Raw genomic sequence first — 20,001 nt, 5'->3', positions numbered from 1 at the left:
ACAGAAATGATCACCATATTAAGACTAAATGAGTCGCGCGCAACATTTGGGTCGCTTCCTTGAAGGTCAAGGTCACAGCATGACCTTGCAGCAAAATTGTGTCCGGCCCATAACTTTGTTATTTGAAGTCGGATTTTAAAACTATTTCACAGAAATGATCACCATATTGAGACGACGTGTCGCGCACAACATTTGGCTCGCTACCGTGAAGGTCAAGGTCACAGCATGACTTTGCAGCAAAATTGTGTCCGGTCCATAACTTCGTTATTTGAAGTCGAATTTTAAAAATATTTCACAGAAATGATCACCATATTGAGACGAATTGTCGCGCAACATTTGGCATGCTACCTTGAAGGTCAAGGTCACAGCATGACCTTGCAGCAAAATCGTGTCCGGCCCATAACTTCATTATTTGAAGTCGGATTTAACAACTATTTCACAGAAATGATCACCATAATGAGAAAATGTGTCGCGCGCAACATTTGGGTCGCCACCTTGAAGGTCAAGGTCAAGGCATGACCTTGCAGCAAAATCATGTCCGGCACATAACTTCGTTACTTGAAGTCGGATTTAGCAACTATTTCACAGAGATGATCACCATATTTAATCCATGTGACGCATGCAACATTTGGGTTGCTACCTTGAAGGTCAAGGTCACAGCATGACCTTGCAGCAAAATCATTTCCGTCCCATAACTTCGTTATTTGAATTTGGATTTTACAACTATTTCACAAAAATGATCACCATATTGAGACAATGTGTCGTGCACAACATTTGGGTTATTTTTACACTTTGAACTTTGTCTGTGACATAACTCTGACACTACAAGAGGTATACCTTCCTGTGTCCAAAACCTATTCGGGGAGCATCACCCGGTTCAACCGGCTCTTGTTTTTTCTATACAAAATAAAACAGTAGTTACTGTAACAACACAAATGGCAATTTTGTTTTGATGTGGTGGGTTTCAAATGATGTTAATCATAATGTTTTGTTGAAATGCGGATGTGAAAGTTGTTGATCTCTAGCTGTTATTTGTAAAACCTAAATAAATATTAAAGTAAAATACATGTAATTTGATTTTTTTATCATTACCATTTTATATTTTGTTTGTTGGATTTAAACTGTAAAGGTTATATGGCAACTTTCCAGCTTTGCTGATGGAGGAAGACCTTGGTGTGCCCCTCCATGAATTATTTCATGTACCAGCAGTCACCAGAATAGAAAAAAAACATGAAATAAATCCAAAGTCCTAGGATTTGAACCCAAAGTCGAGAGGGGGCAAGTGATTTAAGTCGGCAACCATATAACTACTTGGCCTTTGAGGCCCGAAATGTCATCTTTTGTTCAGTGTTAATGACTCTTTGAATGCAAGCTGATTAAAGGTGTTGTTTATATCAACAGTATTAGAAACCTAGGCCATGTTTTATATATTTTACTTCACAGAAGTATATTTATAATAGTCACTGATGATGCAGGACAAGTAGATTTACACAATTTTTGGAGAGTAATGTTAAATGTTCCAAAGCTTTAGGTTCAATTCAAGATAGGAAATTTGAATTTTTTCATGAAATATGTTATCCTGAACTTGGCAAATGTGGGTTTTCCCCAGCTATTCCATAGGAACAAACAAACTTACCATTATAGCTTCACGGTGCACTACCCGTCACAATTGATAGGTCAACCTATTGCGCTTATTTTCAAAGCTGTAACTGTAAAAGTTTGTACCTGCAGATTAGCTTTGAACAACAAGTATTCTATAAAACAAAACTGCTCAAATTGACTGTTTATAGGTCAGTGGTTCTGTAAGGGATCAGCTCTTTCCTGCAATAATAAAGGAGCACAAAAAGTGCAACTGCATGCTTTATGTCTGTAGGACACAAGTTTTTTTAAGCCTAAGATCTAAACAGTTTTGTCTTTGATGACAGAATTGAAAGTCAAAACTATTGTTTCTATGACCAATGATTTTCCATGGATTTTAATTCTACAGAGAAATAATGAATCATTTATAATGGGAAGCTACCCAGCTATATAAGTATAATCTACATGTATGTGCGGTTTAAACAAAAGCTACTAGAAGTAACTAATACCCACAAATGGTGTATGTGAAACAGAAAATCCTTTAGGGGTATAGAGAGCTGACAGTATACTGTCTGATATCTGATCTTCAAATATAAAAATTGTCTTATTTGGCCTTCAAGAAAAACCTTGGAACAGCACAGCTGTGGCATGGGTTCTGACAAACAATTGTACCAAGTTGGAAGAACATCCTTCTAAGGTGTATATGGTTTATAGACTGGACACAAAATTGTCTGATATTTAACCTTTGATCTTCAATAATGACATGACCTTCAAATGGCACAGCTGTGGAATGGGTTCTGCACACTGCCAAGCTAAGTTATGAAGAAAATCCTTCAAAGTGTGTAGGATTCATATACTGACATTATAGGTCTGATATTTGACCTTCAAGGATGACCTTTAGCCAGGATAATTGTTGTATCGGTTTTGCACATCACATTAATGAGGTAAAAAGTTTAAGAAAAGAATAGTCCCACCACATCAAGTAAAATCACAATGTTTTAGAACAAGAGCTGTCACAGGAGACAGCGAAGCTCGACTTATAAAATACTGGACGCAGTAAGGAGGACAAAACTATGAAAGAAAAATCCATTATGTATAATTATGTATTAAGTTATAGTAAAAAAATAACATTTGTTAACATTAATTCCAAGATCAAGGGGAATAATTCTAGAAATAGTCATGCTAGAGTTATGGACCTTGTCACACAACATTTGTGTAATGATAAGAAATATATATTTGAAGTTTGAAGTAGATACCTTAAAAAGTTAAGAAGTTATTATATTTCTTAAAGAAAATCCTAAGTTCAAAGAGAGATAAATCTGTAAATATTGCTTCAAGAGTTATGAACATTGTCACATAAAATGTAATTGATGATAAGGAATAAGTATTTGAAGTTTGAGGTAGATACCTTTAAAAATAAAAAGTTATAATAAAAAATAACATTTTTCTAGTAAGAAAATCTAAGTTTATGAAGAGATAATTCTTGCAATATTGGTGCTAGAGTTATGAACCTTGTCACATAAGATGTGGATGATGATAACGTAAATATATTTGAAGTATGAAGTTGATCCCTTTAGAAATAAATAAGTAACAGTAAAAAATAATATTTTTTATGGAAAATTCTAAGTTCAAAGGGAGATAAATCTGAAAATATTGGTGCTAGAGTTATGAACCTTGTCACATAAGATGGGGATGATGATAACGTAAATATATTTGAAGTATGAGGTTGATCCCTTAAGAAATAAAAAAGAAACAGTAAGAAATAATATTTTTTGAGGAAAATTCTAAGTTCAAGGGGAGATAAATCTCAAAATATTGGTGCTAGAGTTATGATCCTTGTCACATAAGATGTGGTTGATGATAAGGAACATATATTTGAAGTTTGAAGTTGATACCTTAAGAAATGACAAAGTTATAGTGAAAAATATTTTACTGCACCAAAACTTTAATCTAAAATCTGGACGCGGACGCCGGGGCGAGTAGGACAGCTCTCCATATACTTCGTATAGTCGAGCTAAAAATGGTAAAAATAAGCTTTAACAACACAATCATAAAGACAGAATGGTTTATATTTTATTTATATTAATTTTGATATAATTAATCAGCTATATCTTTTCTAATATCACCGCCCAATTACCCTGGTCATAGTAACTTTTAATAATTGAACAATTCTTCACACTTTCACATAAGGATTCCAATTCACCCTTTTGAAAAACATGATAAAACCTATGGAATGTTGCACTAGACTCAGACTTTTTCTCCTTGCCTTTAAGTTGCCATGGCACTAACAGATCTTGCTGTTTAAACTGTGTCCTGTTCACATGAACTTCCAATTTCTTAAGATCAGAAGATAGGTCTGTATTATCAGTCTTTATATTACCAGTCTTTATATTATTTTGTAAGTTACTACAACCAGAAACTATATTTTCATTCATATTTTTTTCTTTACTTTGATGAGACTGATTCTCAGTATGACAGTTTGAACTTTCACAGGACTGGTTTTCTGTCTCACACTTTGAATTTTCACAAGACTGGTTTTCTGACTCACATTTTGAATTTTCTTGAGAGTGGTTTACAATATCACCTTTTGAATTTTCACAAGACTGGTTTTCTACATCAAATTTTGCATTGCTAGACTTGTTATCCTTTAAATATTTTGACTTGACTTTGTTCATTTCTTGCTCCATTGCCCACACATAAATCAATGCCTGCCCACCTGGTCTAAGAACCTTTAATAATTCACATATTGCTCGCTTTCTTCTTTCCTGCATTATATAAAAATTACATATATGCATGTCAAAATATAAGCCAAAAAAGAGTCTTGGAATAATATGGTTAAATAATAAATCTGGAAAACAAAGGCTTAACAAAGCACTTCCTGGCTGAGACTCTCAAATACCAGTAATAATTACCTAATAATTTTTTCTTAATCTATTACTTATTTTCTGGTCTGACTGGTAGAACTCATCATAGTGCATCCACATATAATGTTTCAATGTTCAATAGCTTTATAAGTATTGAAGTTAAGACTGGTTTCTTGAACAGATATAAAATTTACACGCAAACTTTATTATTAAATAACACCATTTTAAATTTTCTCTTGAGTGATTGTTGTCAAAAACAACTTGTTTTTAAAAAGACAGCATTTACTTTTTTCATAGATTTGCATTATCATTTATCTATTTCTTTAATTTTTAGTTATTAAGAGTTACAATGTAAAATGTCATACTCATTTCTCCAAGCAATATTGGTACAAACAAACATGAATGTATAAAGTTAGCACATGGGTGAAACAATACATCTGTTGTAAAGCTTTTTTTTTCATGTAAAATAATTCAACATCTCCTACAAGAACAAGTGATTTAAACATCTTAAGTGGAACGGTTGCCTAGTGGTTAATGTGTCTGCCTCTCAATCCAGGGATCATGGCTTTGATCCCTACTCGGGCCACAATCATGTTTCTTCATATGACACTTGTACTGTTTGGTACCAGGAAGCTGACTCTAAGTGATTAATATTATTTGCAAAAACTTGTTTGGCAATCAAGCTTAAATAAATATGTTTACCGCATAAAACGCGACACAGGAGAGAAATAAAGCAATTTAATAAGAACAATATTACACTAGTGTAATAACACATTGACATGACATCACTTGCATTTTGTTAAAATATTGTATTAAAGCGTGCTAATGTTAGTGATACACTATAGGCGCATCAAATGAAAAATGACTCTTTTTTACAGTTTACCAATCCATTCATATTTTATATATGTGATAAATAGAATATTATATTTGTGTAGATTCAACACAAAATTTATTAAACTCGTTGAATAAAACAATATCATGCTCGCCACAGGCTCGAATAATATGGTTTTATTTAACTTGTTCAATAAATTTAGTATTAAACCTACACTCATTCAATATCCTCTATTTAAACTAAACCTCTTTGTCATAAAGTTTTGTACCAACCTGCGTGGATAAATGATGTATTACAGCTATACATATACACACATCGGCCACTTCTGCCCTCAGTGGTATAGATAAAATATCACCGACGTAAACTTGAAACTTCCTCTCCCGAACTATCCTAGCTAAGTTGTAGCTCCTGTCTGATCCTATCTAAGTAAAAATTGTCCAACATATGATACATAGATATGATACATAGATATGATATTTAGGTGCTGTAAATCAAGTTTATATAAAAATTAGAATAAGGAAATTACTTTTGTTATTGTGTTTTCATTCATATATTTATGGAATTAGTATTTTAGCTGGGTGATATTATGCAAAAACAAGACCTGTCCGCAGACAGCGCAATCAACTTTTCTCAATGCTGGATAGTGAAAAAAAAAAACACAGTAGCAGAAGGGGGCATAACTTTGCAAAAAATAATTTTAAAATTATCTGTCCTTTGAAATGGTGTCCTTTTATGACAATATACATGTATACCAAGTATAGTTGTTTATAGTTTTAGAGAAAATGGACCTTGACAATAGATTTACCAATGCTCATGCATACAAGAGAGTCATGACAAAAGCTCTCTTTTTTTTCTTTGAAAATGTAGTTAGAAAGAAAATTACTGTAAATTGCATTACATTATTAAATTAGTTTTCATCAGAAACATATATAGATTCAGCTGTGAAATGAATCGGGTATGTCCAATGTTTTTTCATAAAAGTGTATCACAAAAGATGTTTAATTTATAATAAGTCAAGGAAATTAATTTACAAATCGAGTTATTTCCCTTGACCAAGATTATGGAATTTGTATTTGTGTTGTGAACTTCCTACAATGAAACTATCAATTTTTCTTATATTGAGAATATAAAAACATTAAATTTTTCAACAAAGGTGTATTTATCCTTTGTACTTGTGTATTATGGCACAAAATCAGTAAAAAGATTTACACATTAAGAAACATGTAAATCATGCATATCTACCTCAAACAAGTCTTTGTTGACTCCCAAATATTTCCCATTACCACAACCAACATCAACAAGTAGAGAACCTGGAGATTGTTTCTTGAGAAACTCGGCAATATTAGGCCAAGGCGTATGTCTTGTTCCACTAAAATGATCTGCTATTTCTTCATATACCTATATAACATGAATAAAACTAGAAATGTGAAAATACAAAGAAACCTTTCATTTATTCCTGAGGCTTAATCTATCTTTAATAAGTAATATAAATATACATGGAATAATATATTATAAATAACAAGCTTCACAACCTTCATAAATGAGGAAATACTTGAATAACCTTAAATCTTATAGGTCATGTTGTAACAAAGTTTCATAAACTTAGGCTTTTATTTCTTCTCAGGTTATTTTTTTTTAAATATACACAGTGACACTGTGATTTTAACCTTTGATAAAATGACTTCAAAATCAATACAGGTCACCTACTGTTGATGACTAACATCCAAACCAAAATTTTAGGAAGGTCAAAGCTTTCCCTAATTATTGGAAAGAAAAACTTTTTAGTGGTCAATACCATGACAAACTTCACCTACTGATCACAGTAATGAGACAACATAAATAAAAAGTTGTTAAACAATTAAAATACAATTTTATAAGGTATAATAAACATTTAATAATGGTATTTTGGTACAAAGCTGGTTAAAAGCTTTGGGTGCCAGTTCAATCTGTGAGAAAACCTTAAAACCTGAACTTCAGGCAAATTCCTGAAAGCTTGAAACAATACCATTACAAATCAGCTGAATAACACTATTACTAGTTTACATGAAGGGTTACCTGATAAACATGTTTTTTCTCCAGCTCTGAGGCAGTAGAATTATTACACGGCACATCTGGCTTATCACTGCTTGAAAAAAACAGACATTTACAAATCACTGACTTCAGTAAGTAAACATTGGTTTTCACGCAATTATATCATTGAAATATCATTATAATTGAAATTTCTATTTTTTTCATGAGTTATTATGTAGAACTTTAAAACACCAAATCTGGACTCTATAGAACCCCAAACACTTCCTCAGGTAACTTATTTTGCCATCAAAACAGTAAAAATCATCTGGCAATTTTCCAGCTTTACATCCATACTTTATTTCTGGCTTAGGCAGGCACCTGAGTAGAACCACAGATGTTCCGATAGCAAGCTTCCTCCCATGACAGAATACAAAGTCTTTTGCAGAAAAGGGAGGTAAATTATCACCACTAAGTGCTTCAAAATTAACCCTTTAAGGGCTGGTGACATGTCCAGGGTCCATACTTGACAGCAAAAGCTGCTTTTGTGCCTTAAAAGGTGGATGGACCCTCATTTAAAATTGAATTAGAATACATGCATACATTCATCAATATATCAATACATTATATATGCTAGCCACAATGATAAGGTTAAATGTTTTGTTTCTAGTAAAGAAAAAATTCAAATAAACAAATTATCATATAAGTGCAGTGACAGATCTACTCCTGTTAAATTTAAAAAACGTTAACCCATTACTGCACTAAGGTGACAAAATGACCAACAAAAGAGCCGTGTCATGACAAAACCAACATAGTGCGTTTGCAACCAGCATGGATCCAGACCAGCCTGCGCATCCGCGCTGGTCTGGATCCATGCTGGTCGCAAACCCATTTTGTTGGTTTTGTCATGATGTGGCTCATATTTTCTACCATTTCATGTGATACTGTTATGTTCCCACTGTCCTAAATTATCTGTATGTTTCTTTACTTTGAAACACTTATAAATAGCATGATCATTTTTTATAAAGTACCTGATTAATTGTGAAGGTTTAACTCCAGTAAGTTTTCTGAAGGTAAATGAAGTTCTCAATTCTCTCTGTAGAAGAGTTAGACCACCGTCAGCTAGTGGTACAATATCGGACTTCCTCGGTGTTATACCATGTGACCACACATACCTAGATAATGAAGACAAGAAATGCAACAGAGTTTTAAAGATATTTGCCCCCTTGCACTGTTTTGGATGGCCGGACATTTACTCCCCTAAACATTTAAAAGGGCGAACATAATGCATATAATAGAACTGACACAAGTTTAAGACTACTAAAGAAACTGCTTAAAATTATTACTTGGCAGAATATTAAAATAAAGAGAACAGGACAAAGTTGAAAAGAATATTTCAATGGCAATTTTCCTCAATTTCAATTTTTTAAGACCTGAGGGTTGAAGGGGGGTCTCAGAATTCTTCAGGGGGGTGGGGGCAGGGGGGGGGGCAAATATCAACCATTTCAAAACATATGAGGCATGTGTCCTAGAATCATCGGGTGATGCTCCCCGAATAGGTTTTGGACACAGGAAAGTATACCTCTTGTAGTGTCAGAGTTATGTCACAGACAAAGTTCAAAGTGTAAAAATAACCCAAATGTTGTGCACAGCACATTGTCTCAATATGGTGATCATTTTTGTGAAATAGTTGTAAAATCCAACTTCAAATAACGAAGTTATGGGCCGGACATGATTTTGCTGCAAGGTCATGCTGTGACCTTGACCTTCAAGGTAGCATCCCAAATGCTACATGTGACACGTTGATTTAATATGGTGATCATCTCTGTGAAATAGTTGATAAATCCAACTTCAAGTAACAAAGTTATGGGCTGGACACGATTTTGCTGCAAGGTTATGCCATGACCTTGACCTTCAAGGTAGCGACCCAAATGTTGCACGCGACACATTGTCTCATTATGGTGATCATATCTGTGAAATAGTTGTAAAATCCGACTTCAAATAATGAAGTTATGTGCTGGACACGATTTTGCTGCATGATTATGCTGTGACCTTGACCTTCAAGGTAGCAACCCAAATGTTGCGCGTGACACATCATCTCAATATGGTGATCATATCTGTGAAATAGTTTTAAAAGCTGACTTCAAATAACGAAGTTATGGGCCGGACACGATTTTGCTGCAAGGTCATGCTGTGACCTTGACCTTCAAGGTAGCGACCCAAATGTTGTGCATGACACGTCATCTCAATATGATGATCATTTCTGTGAAATATTTTTAAAATCCGACTTCAAATAACGAAGTTATGGGCCGGACACGATTTTGCTGCAAGGTCATGCTGTGACCTTGACCTTCAAGGTAGCGACCAAAATGTTGCGCGCGACACGTCGTCTTAATATGGTGATCATTTCTGTGAAATATTTTTAAAATCCGACTTCAAATAACGAAGTTATGGGCCGGACACGATTTTGCTGCAAGGTCATGCTGTGACCTTGACCTTCAAGGAAGCGAACCAAATATTGCACGCGACACGTTGTCTCAATATGGTGATAATTTCTATGAAATATTTTTAAAATCCGACTTCAAATAATGAAGTTATGGACCGGACACGATTTTGCTGCAAGGTCATGCTGTGACCTTGACCTTCAAGGTAGCGAGCCAAATGTTGGGCGCGACACGTCGTCTCAATATGGTGATCATTTCTGTGAAATAGTTTTAAAATCTGACTTCAAATAATGAAGTTATGGACCGGACACGATTTTGCTGCAAGATCATGCTGTGACCTTGACCTTCAAGGTAGCGCACCATATGTTGCGCGCGACATGTTGTCTCAATATGGTGATCATTTCTGTGAAATAATTTTAAAATCCGACTTCAAATAACAAAGTTATTGGCCGGACACGAATTTGGGACGGACTGACGGACAACCCGACGACTATATGCTTCCCCGAAATTTTTCGGGGCGCATAATAAATGTCCCTGGCCAGATTTAAAGCCAACATTGTGTTAGTGACCATAATCATCAAAAGCTAAATAGTTATGGTTGCTTACACCAAAATAGCAAAGGAGGTCAATCACGTAAAACAAATAACCACAATCTATATTATCCTAAAACTTATAAATATATATTACCTTGATTCCCCTGTCATTATTAAGACACTTCTAGGTGGCAAAAGTACGGACAAATGTCTACCATCTGGATGCCTGAACTCCATCAATACCTAAAATACAACACAAACTCTATCAAAATCTAAAATACAACATAAACACCTTCAAGGCCAAAAAGTGATTCAAATTTTCATAATCTTCGGGCTGAGAAACAGGCTGAAACTTAAATTTTGGATGTCATATGAAAACAATCAAGAATTACAAGTCCATTCAGTCTATATTTAGAATTTGTTTTATAAGTTTTAAGAAGAATGCATACCTGGGATCCTAGACTTAGTGATATAAGACCATCTTCAAATGCTGTTGTTGTATCAACATGGGGAGGAATGCCTGAAATACATTATAAATTTTAATACATTGACACAAGTCAACTATTTGTACAGCTTGCATCAGTATTCTCAGTATTTGCAGGGTTTTTTTACAAATGTTACAAAAAAAACGACAAGAAAGCCAATTACCTATACATAAATCTGGCCATGTTAACAGATATTTTCAAATTTGTCGCCTTACCTAAAATTGTTCAAAAACACAGCTTCTCCTTTTAATGAAATTGCAAGCTACATTTAAGCAATCAATTGATTGCTATCAGCATGGGTACAAACCCCGTCAAGGTCAAGTTGTTGTTTCTTTGAACAAAAAACTTTACACTCATTGCTCAGTACTGGTTGGTTCAAGGAACAGTTTCGAGATTGTGTCTATAAGCTTATAGTTTCCTACACAATCAAACTAAAATAATTTTCTGAATAAACCAAGCTAATTAAGTTATTGTTTAATATGTGAAATAAGCTTATGAAATATGATTTAAGCCATGTTCACCTAACCTTGTCCTGGCTGATACTGATTAATGGTCAGCTGGTCAGGGTAGTGTTTGACCACACCACTATCAATAAGTTTATCCAATAAAGGCTTGTAGACATCTGGTATACCTTCAGGTAACGGTTCATCTGGGTCAACATTGTTTATATCGTATCTGAACTCATACCCATAATGCTTCACTCTACGATGCTTAAGTTGACCTTGCTGACCTTAAATTAAATTAGAATCAACAATAGCATAATACATTACTACTTTTATCAAAATGGGTTTTTTCATTAAATTTATACCAAAACTAATTCATTAAATACTGTGAATTCAAATAAATATGTGGGCATGTAATTTCGAAGTTTTACCACAAAGGACATTTTCATGGGTTTTTTTGTTTGCCTATTATTAAATTTCATATGAATTTTTCAGTACGCAATGTACAGTACCACTTATACCTGGCTCTCATACCGGTATACAATAATCATGTACTATCAAATGATATCATGTAGTTTTAAAGTTTGCCATTTGGTCTTTCTTTTCACTTTCCTTTTCCATTATACAATGTACTTTCTACCCTACATGTATGTCTTGTTTTAACAAGACTAGACAACATTGATTTACATGTTCATTAGAAATAACAGCACCAAGAGAGCTGAGAAATTCTCCTCATGTCGCAATGTCAAATAATACAAATACAGAAATGTTGTCGGAAATTTATAAAAACTACTCGCTGATGAAGCTCATGAATTAACAGGAGATGATTCAATTTTAAAATAAAAATAGAATCTATAAACAAAACATCATAAGGTATTGTTTCTAATTTAGTAGTTCTAGTATACCTTTGACATGATCGTCCTGCCAGTTAACAGACTTAATAATTTCAGCAGCATACTCCTCTGTAACATATTCCTCTAGCAGGATCAAACCTGGCGGTCTTTCCCTAGATGGTGACACACTCTTACCTACTGTAATATCAAAATATAATTTGATACATGTTTTACATCATCATACATCTTTACAGTATGGTTTATTAAAAAGTTATGTCAATGGGGTATGGAAACTATATTTTTAGGTCAAGTATTCTCATTTCTCCTAGTTCTTAAGTTGATATAGATATTTAAAATATAAACCTTGTTCATTTTCTTACAAAAACAAAGTATAAGTTGTTTGAATAAGCAAACATCCTTGATTAACATTAGATTTTTAAATACATGTACATCTGATTTGATATTAAGGATACATGTAAATCTTACTCACCTTCATTAACATAAAATGTATACAAGACTACTTCATTGGGTCTGTTTTCAGTAGATTGTAATTTATGCCCATTCATTTGTTTATATGCTTCTTCACTTTCAGCTATTGTTTTATAACACACATATGCATAGGACTTCTGGGGAATCATTAAAATATCACATTTTTTGCCAAACTGACCAAACTGCTCTAGCATTTCCTCATAAGCGACACAATTGCCAAGACCTCCGTTGCAAACACATAAAATCTGAAATAATCATGTTATAACAATCAGATGCTTTACTGTAGGTTACTTAACCCATTACTTCATATACACGCCTTTTAACGCCTTTTTCCCCCCCCCCCCCCTTTTTGTTGTCTCAAATGATGAAAAAATGCCTTATTTAGGCCCCAAACACTTGTTTTTGTTTGAGAAATGTTGTTAAAAAAAGTGAGCTCTTTTTCGGCGTGGCCCCCCAACTAAAAGATACATCAGGGGGTTGCTAGAAGGGGGATGTGCCCCCTTCTGTTTGGGGGGTTTGAAGGGGGGCGGAGTCCCCCTCATCGCCAAGAAAATTTTGGACTTGTGAGAGGCTGTAAATGACCCCAGATTGATCATAAGCTAACGTGTAACCAACGCTGAAAAGCATTTGACTCTATCTCAATCCATTGAGAAATTGCAGCACTTTGAAATCAATTTTGTTGGAAAAAATCAACGCAAAATAGTGATTTTTGGCAATTTTGAGATGTCCCCTCGTTGCCATGGTAACAGAAAATTTAAGCCTGAGCATGTTGTTGCAAGGGCAATGGTCCAGTCAACATTTGTGCCAAGTTTGATTAGTGTTGAAGCAGTTTTAATAGTATTATAGCAATTTGAACTTGTAACGGGAGACTTTTCAATGAAAACAGCCATTTTTCACAAAATGCTCATGAAGCAATGGGTTAAATATTACAGTTGATTAATGACATTTTTTGTGATAATTTCTCATAGCAATCTGAATACAATACAACATGCAACTATATTAGAATTTGAAAGTATAGATAGTAAAGATAGTATGTACAATATAAAAACACTTCATAATTTCAAATAAACACTCAATAGCTGCACTTGACTATTCTCATAATTATAGTTATAAAATCCTTATCACTTCAAGTTTTTCTAGCATGTTTAAAGGCTGTTTTTCAGTCTTTATTTGTAAGTTGGTAGTAAATGCTACATCATAACAACATATAAATATACATGTATGTCTTGAATTGAGTCATCTATTTAGGACTTTATTTTCTTTGATAAGTGCAGCTCTGTCTCTGATAAAGGTAGGCTAAATCATTTAAACTGGATCATTTGCAACAAAAGCATGTCTACGTGAGTCACATATGGCAAGCTAGGACACACTGTATTGTCTTAGTTACTCTAGCCGTATGACACTTTTCAAATTTATAGGACAGTCGAAAATGCATATATGTTCTTTTAAGTCTTTAAACGTGGATTTAACCAAGAAACTTTAACAGCAATAATTGTCTTTGCATGCTTACCCTTTAGAGATGAATCACCATGTTGGCCAAAGAAAGTACAATTTAAAAACTACAAATATTGATCATTGTCATCTCCAGAACAAAGAGCATTTATACAGTTAAAGTTGAATAACATCAAATTCAACTGAAATCATTAACATTATTATTGTAATACATTAATCTTTTTTGTTACAGTATGTTTAATTTTCAACACCTTTAAAAATGAAAAAAGACCCAACATAATTGTTATTGTGCTCTGATAACTGCATCAATTACTGACAGTACAAATTTGTCCATCACAAAGGAAAGTTTGCATGTTCCGTGAAAAGCATTCTATAATTCTCTTGTCATCATCATCTCTCAAGTGATTGCATCACTCCGCAAGGAGTATACTCGCAATTGGGTAAAAACTGTATATACATACGCAGCAGGCAGGACTGACTGTTTTCCAAAATAAAAATAAAAAGTTTCCCTATTTACAGTTTCTATTAAAAGAGTAAAAACAACTCCGTGATTAGTATTAGTGTCAGTCCTTGTATAGGATTTTAAAATTTAATATTCCATATGTAATGTATCTACATGTATTTAAAAATACAATTATACAATTGCTGACTCATGTACGGCTATAATTTGTGGCTGGCCATACGGCCAGTTCGGATAGCCCCTTCTTTTTATAATTTGTTTTGTTTAAGAATTACACAATCATGTAGGTGGCACAATAGTTAAGTTGGTTAGACCACTGGCTGTCACTCCTGAGGTCCCGGGTTCAATCCTGGGTAACACCCTTGGGATTTTTCTGAGACACTTTGTGTTTCCAAATTAACTAGAGGTGTACTGGTAAGAAATCCAGGTAATCCTCAAATTATGTATCAACGTCCCCGTCAGAGGTTTGACATTAATGGAAGATAGATAAATAGGAAGTATGTCTGTTCTTAAAAAAAAAACAAAAAAAAAACGGAAAATTTCTTGCATTTATATTTCAAAGATTTATCATAAAAAGGGAGTGAAATATCTTGATGTGAACCATCTTGGTGTGAACAGTCTTGAGGGCGAAACGTCAATCTTCCGTTCAATATGTCAGTTTAGGTTGGTCAGATAGATAAGTAAGAAAATAAAACTACATACCAAGGTTGGAAAATCAACTGCAGAAATATTCTCTTTCTTTAATAGAGTTTCACGCAATCTATTTGACTTTTTACATATTTTTCTTCTCAACTTCTCACTATCATGTTCAGCAGCCGCCATCTTTGAACTTAGAAGTAGAATTAATTTTAGACGAAAACTTGTATGATTAAAATACGAAAGTGACCAATTTGGGGGAAGAAATGGAAATCAAGCGAAAGGAGCGTCTTAATTGACATTATATCACAGTTTGTATATAGATAAGATAAGAGATAAATATACGGTCTCACTAAAAAGCGTCCCGAAACGTCCCGAGGCATTATTTTTAATTTTAACAACCAAAAAGGTTATATTTATGGTGTCTATTATTATGTATAAAAGGTTTTTATGGTAGAAAAAATTTATCTCTATTGACATTTTTCTATTTATATCAATAAAACTAACCTTGCTCAAAAACAGTTGTGTGCCAAATAAGTGTCCCGAAGGTTTAATGTTTATATAAACCAACATTTCTTTGAAATAATTCGTCAATTAAGTTTGTCTATTAATTCTGTAAGTAACAATAGCGAGAAAAATGTTTTTCATACATAAAATTATCAATTGAAAGCTAAAAAAACAAACGTATATCCACGCATATTACAAGTAGCTAACTGACCAACATAGTGTCCCGAAGCGTCTTGAAGGTTTTTATTTTTTATCAAAGCAAAAATAATATTTAATTAAATCGTAAATAAGTTTTCAAACACATGCTTTCGTTTGAGAAATGTTGCTAAAAAAAGTGAGCACTTTTTCGGCGCCGCCCCTCATCCAAAAGATACATCAGGGGGTTGCCAGAAGGGAGATGTGCCCCCTTCTGTTTGGGGGGTTTGAAGGGGGTGGAGTCCCTCTCATCGCCAAGAAAATTTTGGACTTGTGAGAGGCTAAAAATGACCCCAGGTCGATCATTAGGTAACGTGTAACCAACGCTGAAAAGCCTTTGACTCTATCTCAATCCCTTGAGAAGTTGCAGCACTTTGAAATAAATTTTGATGGAAAAAATCGAGGCAAAATGGTGATTTTTAGCAATTTTGAGATGTCTCCTCGTTGCCATGGTAACAGGAAATTTAAGACAGAGCATGTCGTTACAAAGGCAATGGTCCAGTCAACATTTGCGCCAAGTTTGATCAGTATTGAAGCATTTTTCATAGTTTCATAGCAGTTTGAACTTGTAACAGGAGACTTTTCAGTGAAAACGGCCATTTTTATCCCCCGCAAAAAAATTTTCGGCGGAGGATATAGAAATAGTCTCCGTCCGTCCGTCCGTCCGTCCGTCCGACTTTCCGTCCTTCCGTCCGTCCGTCCTTCCGTCCGACATCTTTGTCCGGAGCATATCTTTAAAAGTATTTGAGTTATCAACTTGAAACTTCATAGGTGGATAGACCTCATTGAGGAGGAGTGCAGTGCACAAGAATGATAACTCTACCTTGCATGATTTTTGAGTTATTGCCCTTTGTTATTTTTCAAGATTGATTTTTGTCCAGAGCATAACTCCAAAAGCCTATGAGATATTAACATGAAACTTCATAGGTGCATAGATCTTACTCAGGAGGTGTGCAGTGCACATGAATGATAACTCTACCTTTCATAATTTTTGAGTTATTGCCCTTTGTTATTTTTCATACCTAATTTTTCACCTGAGTGGAGCATAACTCAAAAAGTGTTTGAGATATCAACATGAAATGTCATAGGTGGATAGATCTTATTGAGGAGGAATGTTATATGTGGATAGACCTCATTGAGGAGGAGTGCAGTGCACAAGAATGATAACTCTACCTTGCATGATTTTTGAGTTATTGCCCTTTGTTATTTTTCAAAATTGATTTTTGTCCAGAGCAAACTCCAAAAGCCTATGAGATATTAACATGAAACTTCATAGGTGCATAGATCTCACTCAGGAGGTGTGCAGTGCACATGAATGATAACTCTACCTTTCATAATTTTTGAGTTATTGCCCTTTGTTATTTTTCATACCTAATTTTTCACCTGAGTGGAGCATAACTAAAAAAAAGTGTGAGATATCAACATGAAATGTCTTAGTTGGATAGATCTTATTGAGGAGGAATGTTGTGCGCAAGAATGATAACTCTTCCCTATACAATTTTTGAGTTATTGCCCTTTGTTTTTTTATGCTATTTTGTCCAGAGCTTATCTCAAAAAGTATTTGATGTATCAACTTGAAACTTCAAAGGCGGATGGATCTCATTGAGGAGGAGTGCAGTGCTTAAGAATGATAACTCTACCCTGCATTATTTTTGAGTTATTGCCCTTTGTTATTTTCAGCCATCAGTATTCACATAGGTTTCAAAGCTGTAATCACTATAGCCATCAGTTTTCATTACCAAAAGACCTCTTAAAATAGAATTATTCTGTTCTACTACATATACATTCTTCCAATGAGCAAACACATTCGGCGAGGGATGGCCATGTTGACATGGCTCTTGTTCACAATATGCTCATGAGAGAAAGGGTTAAACAATGAAAAGGATTTAATGTTCATATAAACCAAGATTATTTATAGCTCACCTGACCACGAAGTGGTCAAGGTGAGGTATAGTGATAGGGCTATGTCCGGCGTCCGTCGTCGTGCGTCGTGCGTCGTTCGTCGTCAACAATTAAGTTGTTAACAGTCTAGCAGTCACACTTTTGATTGAATCATTGTCAAACTTTGTCAGAATGTTTGTCTAAATGAAATACAGATTGAGTTCGAAGATGGGTCATCTCCGGTCAAAAACTAGTTCACAGGAGCTAAAAATAGAAAAGGCTTGTTAACACTCTCGTGGCTGCAGTTTTGATCCAAATATTCTGGAAATTTGTCAGGAAGGTTGTTTTGATGATTTCTAGGTCAAGTTCGAAGATGGGTCATCTGCGGTCAAAAACTAGGTCACAGGAGCTAAAAATAGAAAAAGCTTGTTAACACTCTCGTGGCTGCAGTTTTGATCCAAATATTTTGGAAATTTGTCAGGAAGGTTGTTTTGATGATTTCTAGGTCAAGTTTGAAGATGGGTCATCTCCGGTCAAAAACTAGGTCACAGGAGCTAAAAATAGAAAAAGCTTGTAAATACTCTAGTGGCTACAGTTTTGATCCAAATATTCTGGAAATTTGTCAGGAAGGTTGTTTTGATGATTTCTAGGTCGAGTTTGAAGATGGGTCATCTCCGGTCAAAAACTAGGTCACAGGAGCTAAAAATAGAAAAAGCTTGTTAACACACTCGTGGCTGCATTTTTGATCCAAATATCCTGGAAATTTGTCAGGAAGGTTGTTTTGATATTTTTTAGGTCAAGTTCGAATATGGGTCATCTCCGGTCAAAAACTAGGTCACAGGAGCTAAAAATAGAAAAGACTTGTTAACACTCTAGTGGCTGCAGTTTTAATCCAGATATTCTGGAAATTTGTCAGAAAGGTTGTTTTGATGATTTTTAGATCATGTTCAAAGATGGGTCATCTCCGGTCAAAAACAAGGTCACAGGAGCTAAAAATAGATAAAGTTTGTTAACACTCTAGTGGCTGCAATTTTGATTCGAATATTCTGGAAATTTGTCAGGAAGGTTGTTTTGATGATTTCTATGTCAAGTACGAAGATGGGTTATCTCAAGTTAAAAACTAGGTCACAGGAGCTAAAAATAGAAAAAGCTTGTCAACACTCTAGTGGGTGCAGTTTTGATCCAAATATTCTGGAAATTTGTCAGGAAGGTTGTTTTGATGATTTCTAAGTCAAGTTTGAAGATGGGTCATCTCCGGTTAAAATCTAGGTCACAGGAGATGAAAATAGAAAAAGCTTGTGAACACTCTAGTGGCTGCAGTTTTGATCAAAATATTCTGGTAATTTGTCAGGAAGGTTGTTTTGATGATTTCTAGGTCAAGTTCGAAGATCGATCATCTCCGGTCAAAAACTAGGTCACAGAAGCTAAAAATACGAAAAATCTTTATTTGTTGTGGCTGCAGTTTTGATCCAAATATCCTGAAAATTTGTCAGAAAGGTTGTTTTGATGATTTTTAGGTCAAGTTCGAATATGGGTCGTCTCCAGCCAAAAATTAGGTCACATTGCCCAAATATGGAAAACATTTTTAACACACTAGAGGTCACATTTTTGACTCAATTGTGATCAAATTTGGCCAGGATGCTTGTCTATGACATTGCTTGGATGCGGTTGATGGGTCAGGGGAGCGATCCAGGGCCATCATGGCCCTCTTGTTTAAATAATCCGTAATTTAAGTTTATTTATTAATTCTGGACTGTAAGTAACAATAGCGAGACAAATGTTTTTCATACATAAAATTATCAATTGAAAGGTAAAAAAACTAATGTCTATCCACGCGTATTTCATGTCGCTATGACAAACATAGCGTCCTGAAGGGTCTCTAGGATTTTTTTCATTTTAAACATCGATATAGTTGAAAGAAATCATTATCCATATAAATATTTTGTTTGTCTGAATGATACAAATGACAAAAAACTTTTATACATAAAATATTAGTTTATATACATAAGAAAAGCTCCATGACCATAGTAATAAAATAGACTTATGATTGATTACTACAGCGATGATGATACTACAGCGATGATGATAGTGATACTGTCTAAAATGATGAAGAAACATATTATGATTATTATGATGATGTGTTTCTGTTCAGAAAGTTCAAAGAAGTGCTTTTTTTAAAGTTTGTGTGAAAGGTTTTGGACTTTCTGTGGTAGTTAATTTTAAGTTTTTATAATTTAACAATGACTTAAAATTATGTATAGAATATAATACGTTGCCATGTGAAAATACCGAAAATCCATGGCTAAGTGCAATTTGGCAAGCATTTTTACACAATAAATATTTAATATTATATTTATATAAA

General features: G+C 34.3%; 1 protein-coding gene across 2 annotated transcripts; it reads right to left on the bottom strand.

Moving 5' to 3' along the window:
• Window positions 1-3,645: 3,645 nt before the first annotated feature.
• LOC132730444 (alkylated DNA repair protein alkB homolog 8-like) lies at window positions 3,646-15,279 on the bottom strand. 2 transcript variants are annotated; one of them, XM_060716369.1, is made up of 11 exons: window positions 15,123-15,279; window positions 12,510-12,753; window positions 12,092-12,217; window positions 11,270-11,473; window positions 10,708-10,778; window positions 10,413-10,501; window positions 8,313-8,456; window positions 7,330-7,399; window positions 6,517-6,672; window positions 5,547-5,696; window positions 3,646-4,343 (listed from the first exon to the last, which is right to left on the bottom strand). In XM_060716369.1, the coding sequence occupies exons 1-11, from the start codon at window positions 15,240-15,242 to the stop codon at window positions 3,684-3,686; spliced, it is 2,034 nt and encodes a 677-aa protein (XP_060572352.1). In that variant the 5' UTR covers window positions 15,243-15,279; the 3' UTR covers window positions 3,646-3,683. The 2 variants fall into 2 exon arrangements, with proteins under 2 accessions (XP_060572352.1, XP_060572353.1); XM_060716370.1 differs by having other exon boundaries at window positions 7,330-7,396.
• Between the last annotated feature and the right edge of the window lie 4,722 nt (window positions 15,280-20,001).

The sequence above is a fragment of the Ruditapes philippinarum genome, unplaced genomic scaffold (assembly GCF_026571515.1).
Source record: "Ruditapes philippinarum isolate M1 unplaced genomic scaffold, ASM2657151v2 ctg3180_1_1_1_1, whole genome shotgun sequence".
Taxonomy (NCBI): Eukaryota; Metazoa; Mollusca; class Bivalvia; order Venerida; family Veneridae; genus Ruditapes; species Ruditapes philippinarum.
The sequence above is the reverse complement of the archived record's forward strand: the minus strand, read 5'-3'. Positions and strand labels throughout refer to the sequence as shown.

What these genes read in the sequence shown, in the direction of transcription:
- LOC132730444 (XM_060716369.1), bottom strand. Translation starts at nt 15,242, where the DNA reads ATGGCGGCTGCTGAACATGATAGTGAGAAGTTGAGAAGAAAAATATGT. An exon ending in GCAGGACGATCATGTCAAAG is followed by an intron (nt 11,474 to 12,091) that starts GTATACTAGAAC and finishes ATTTAATTTAAG; the next exon opens with GTCAGCAAGGTCAACTTAAG. An exon ending in TCAACAAAGACTTGTTTGAG is followed by an intron (nt 5,697 to 6,516) that starts GTAGATATGCAT and finishes ATTTTTACTTAG; the next exon opens with ATAGGATCAGACAGGAGCTA.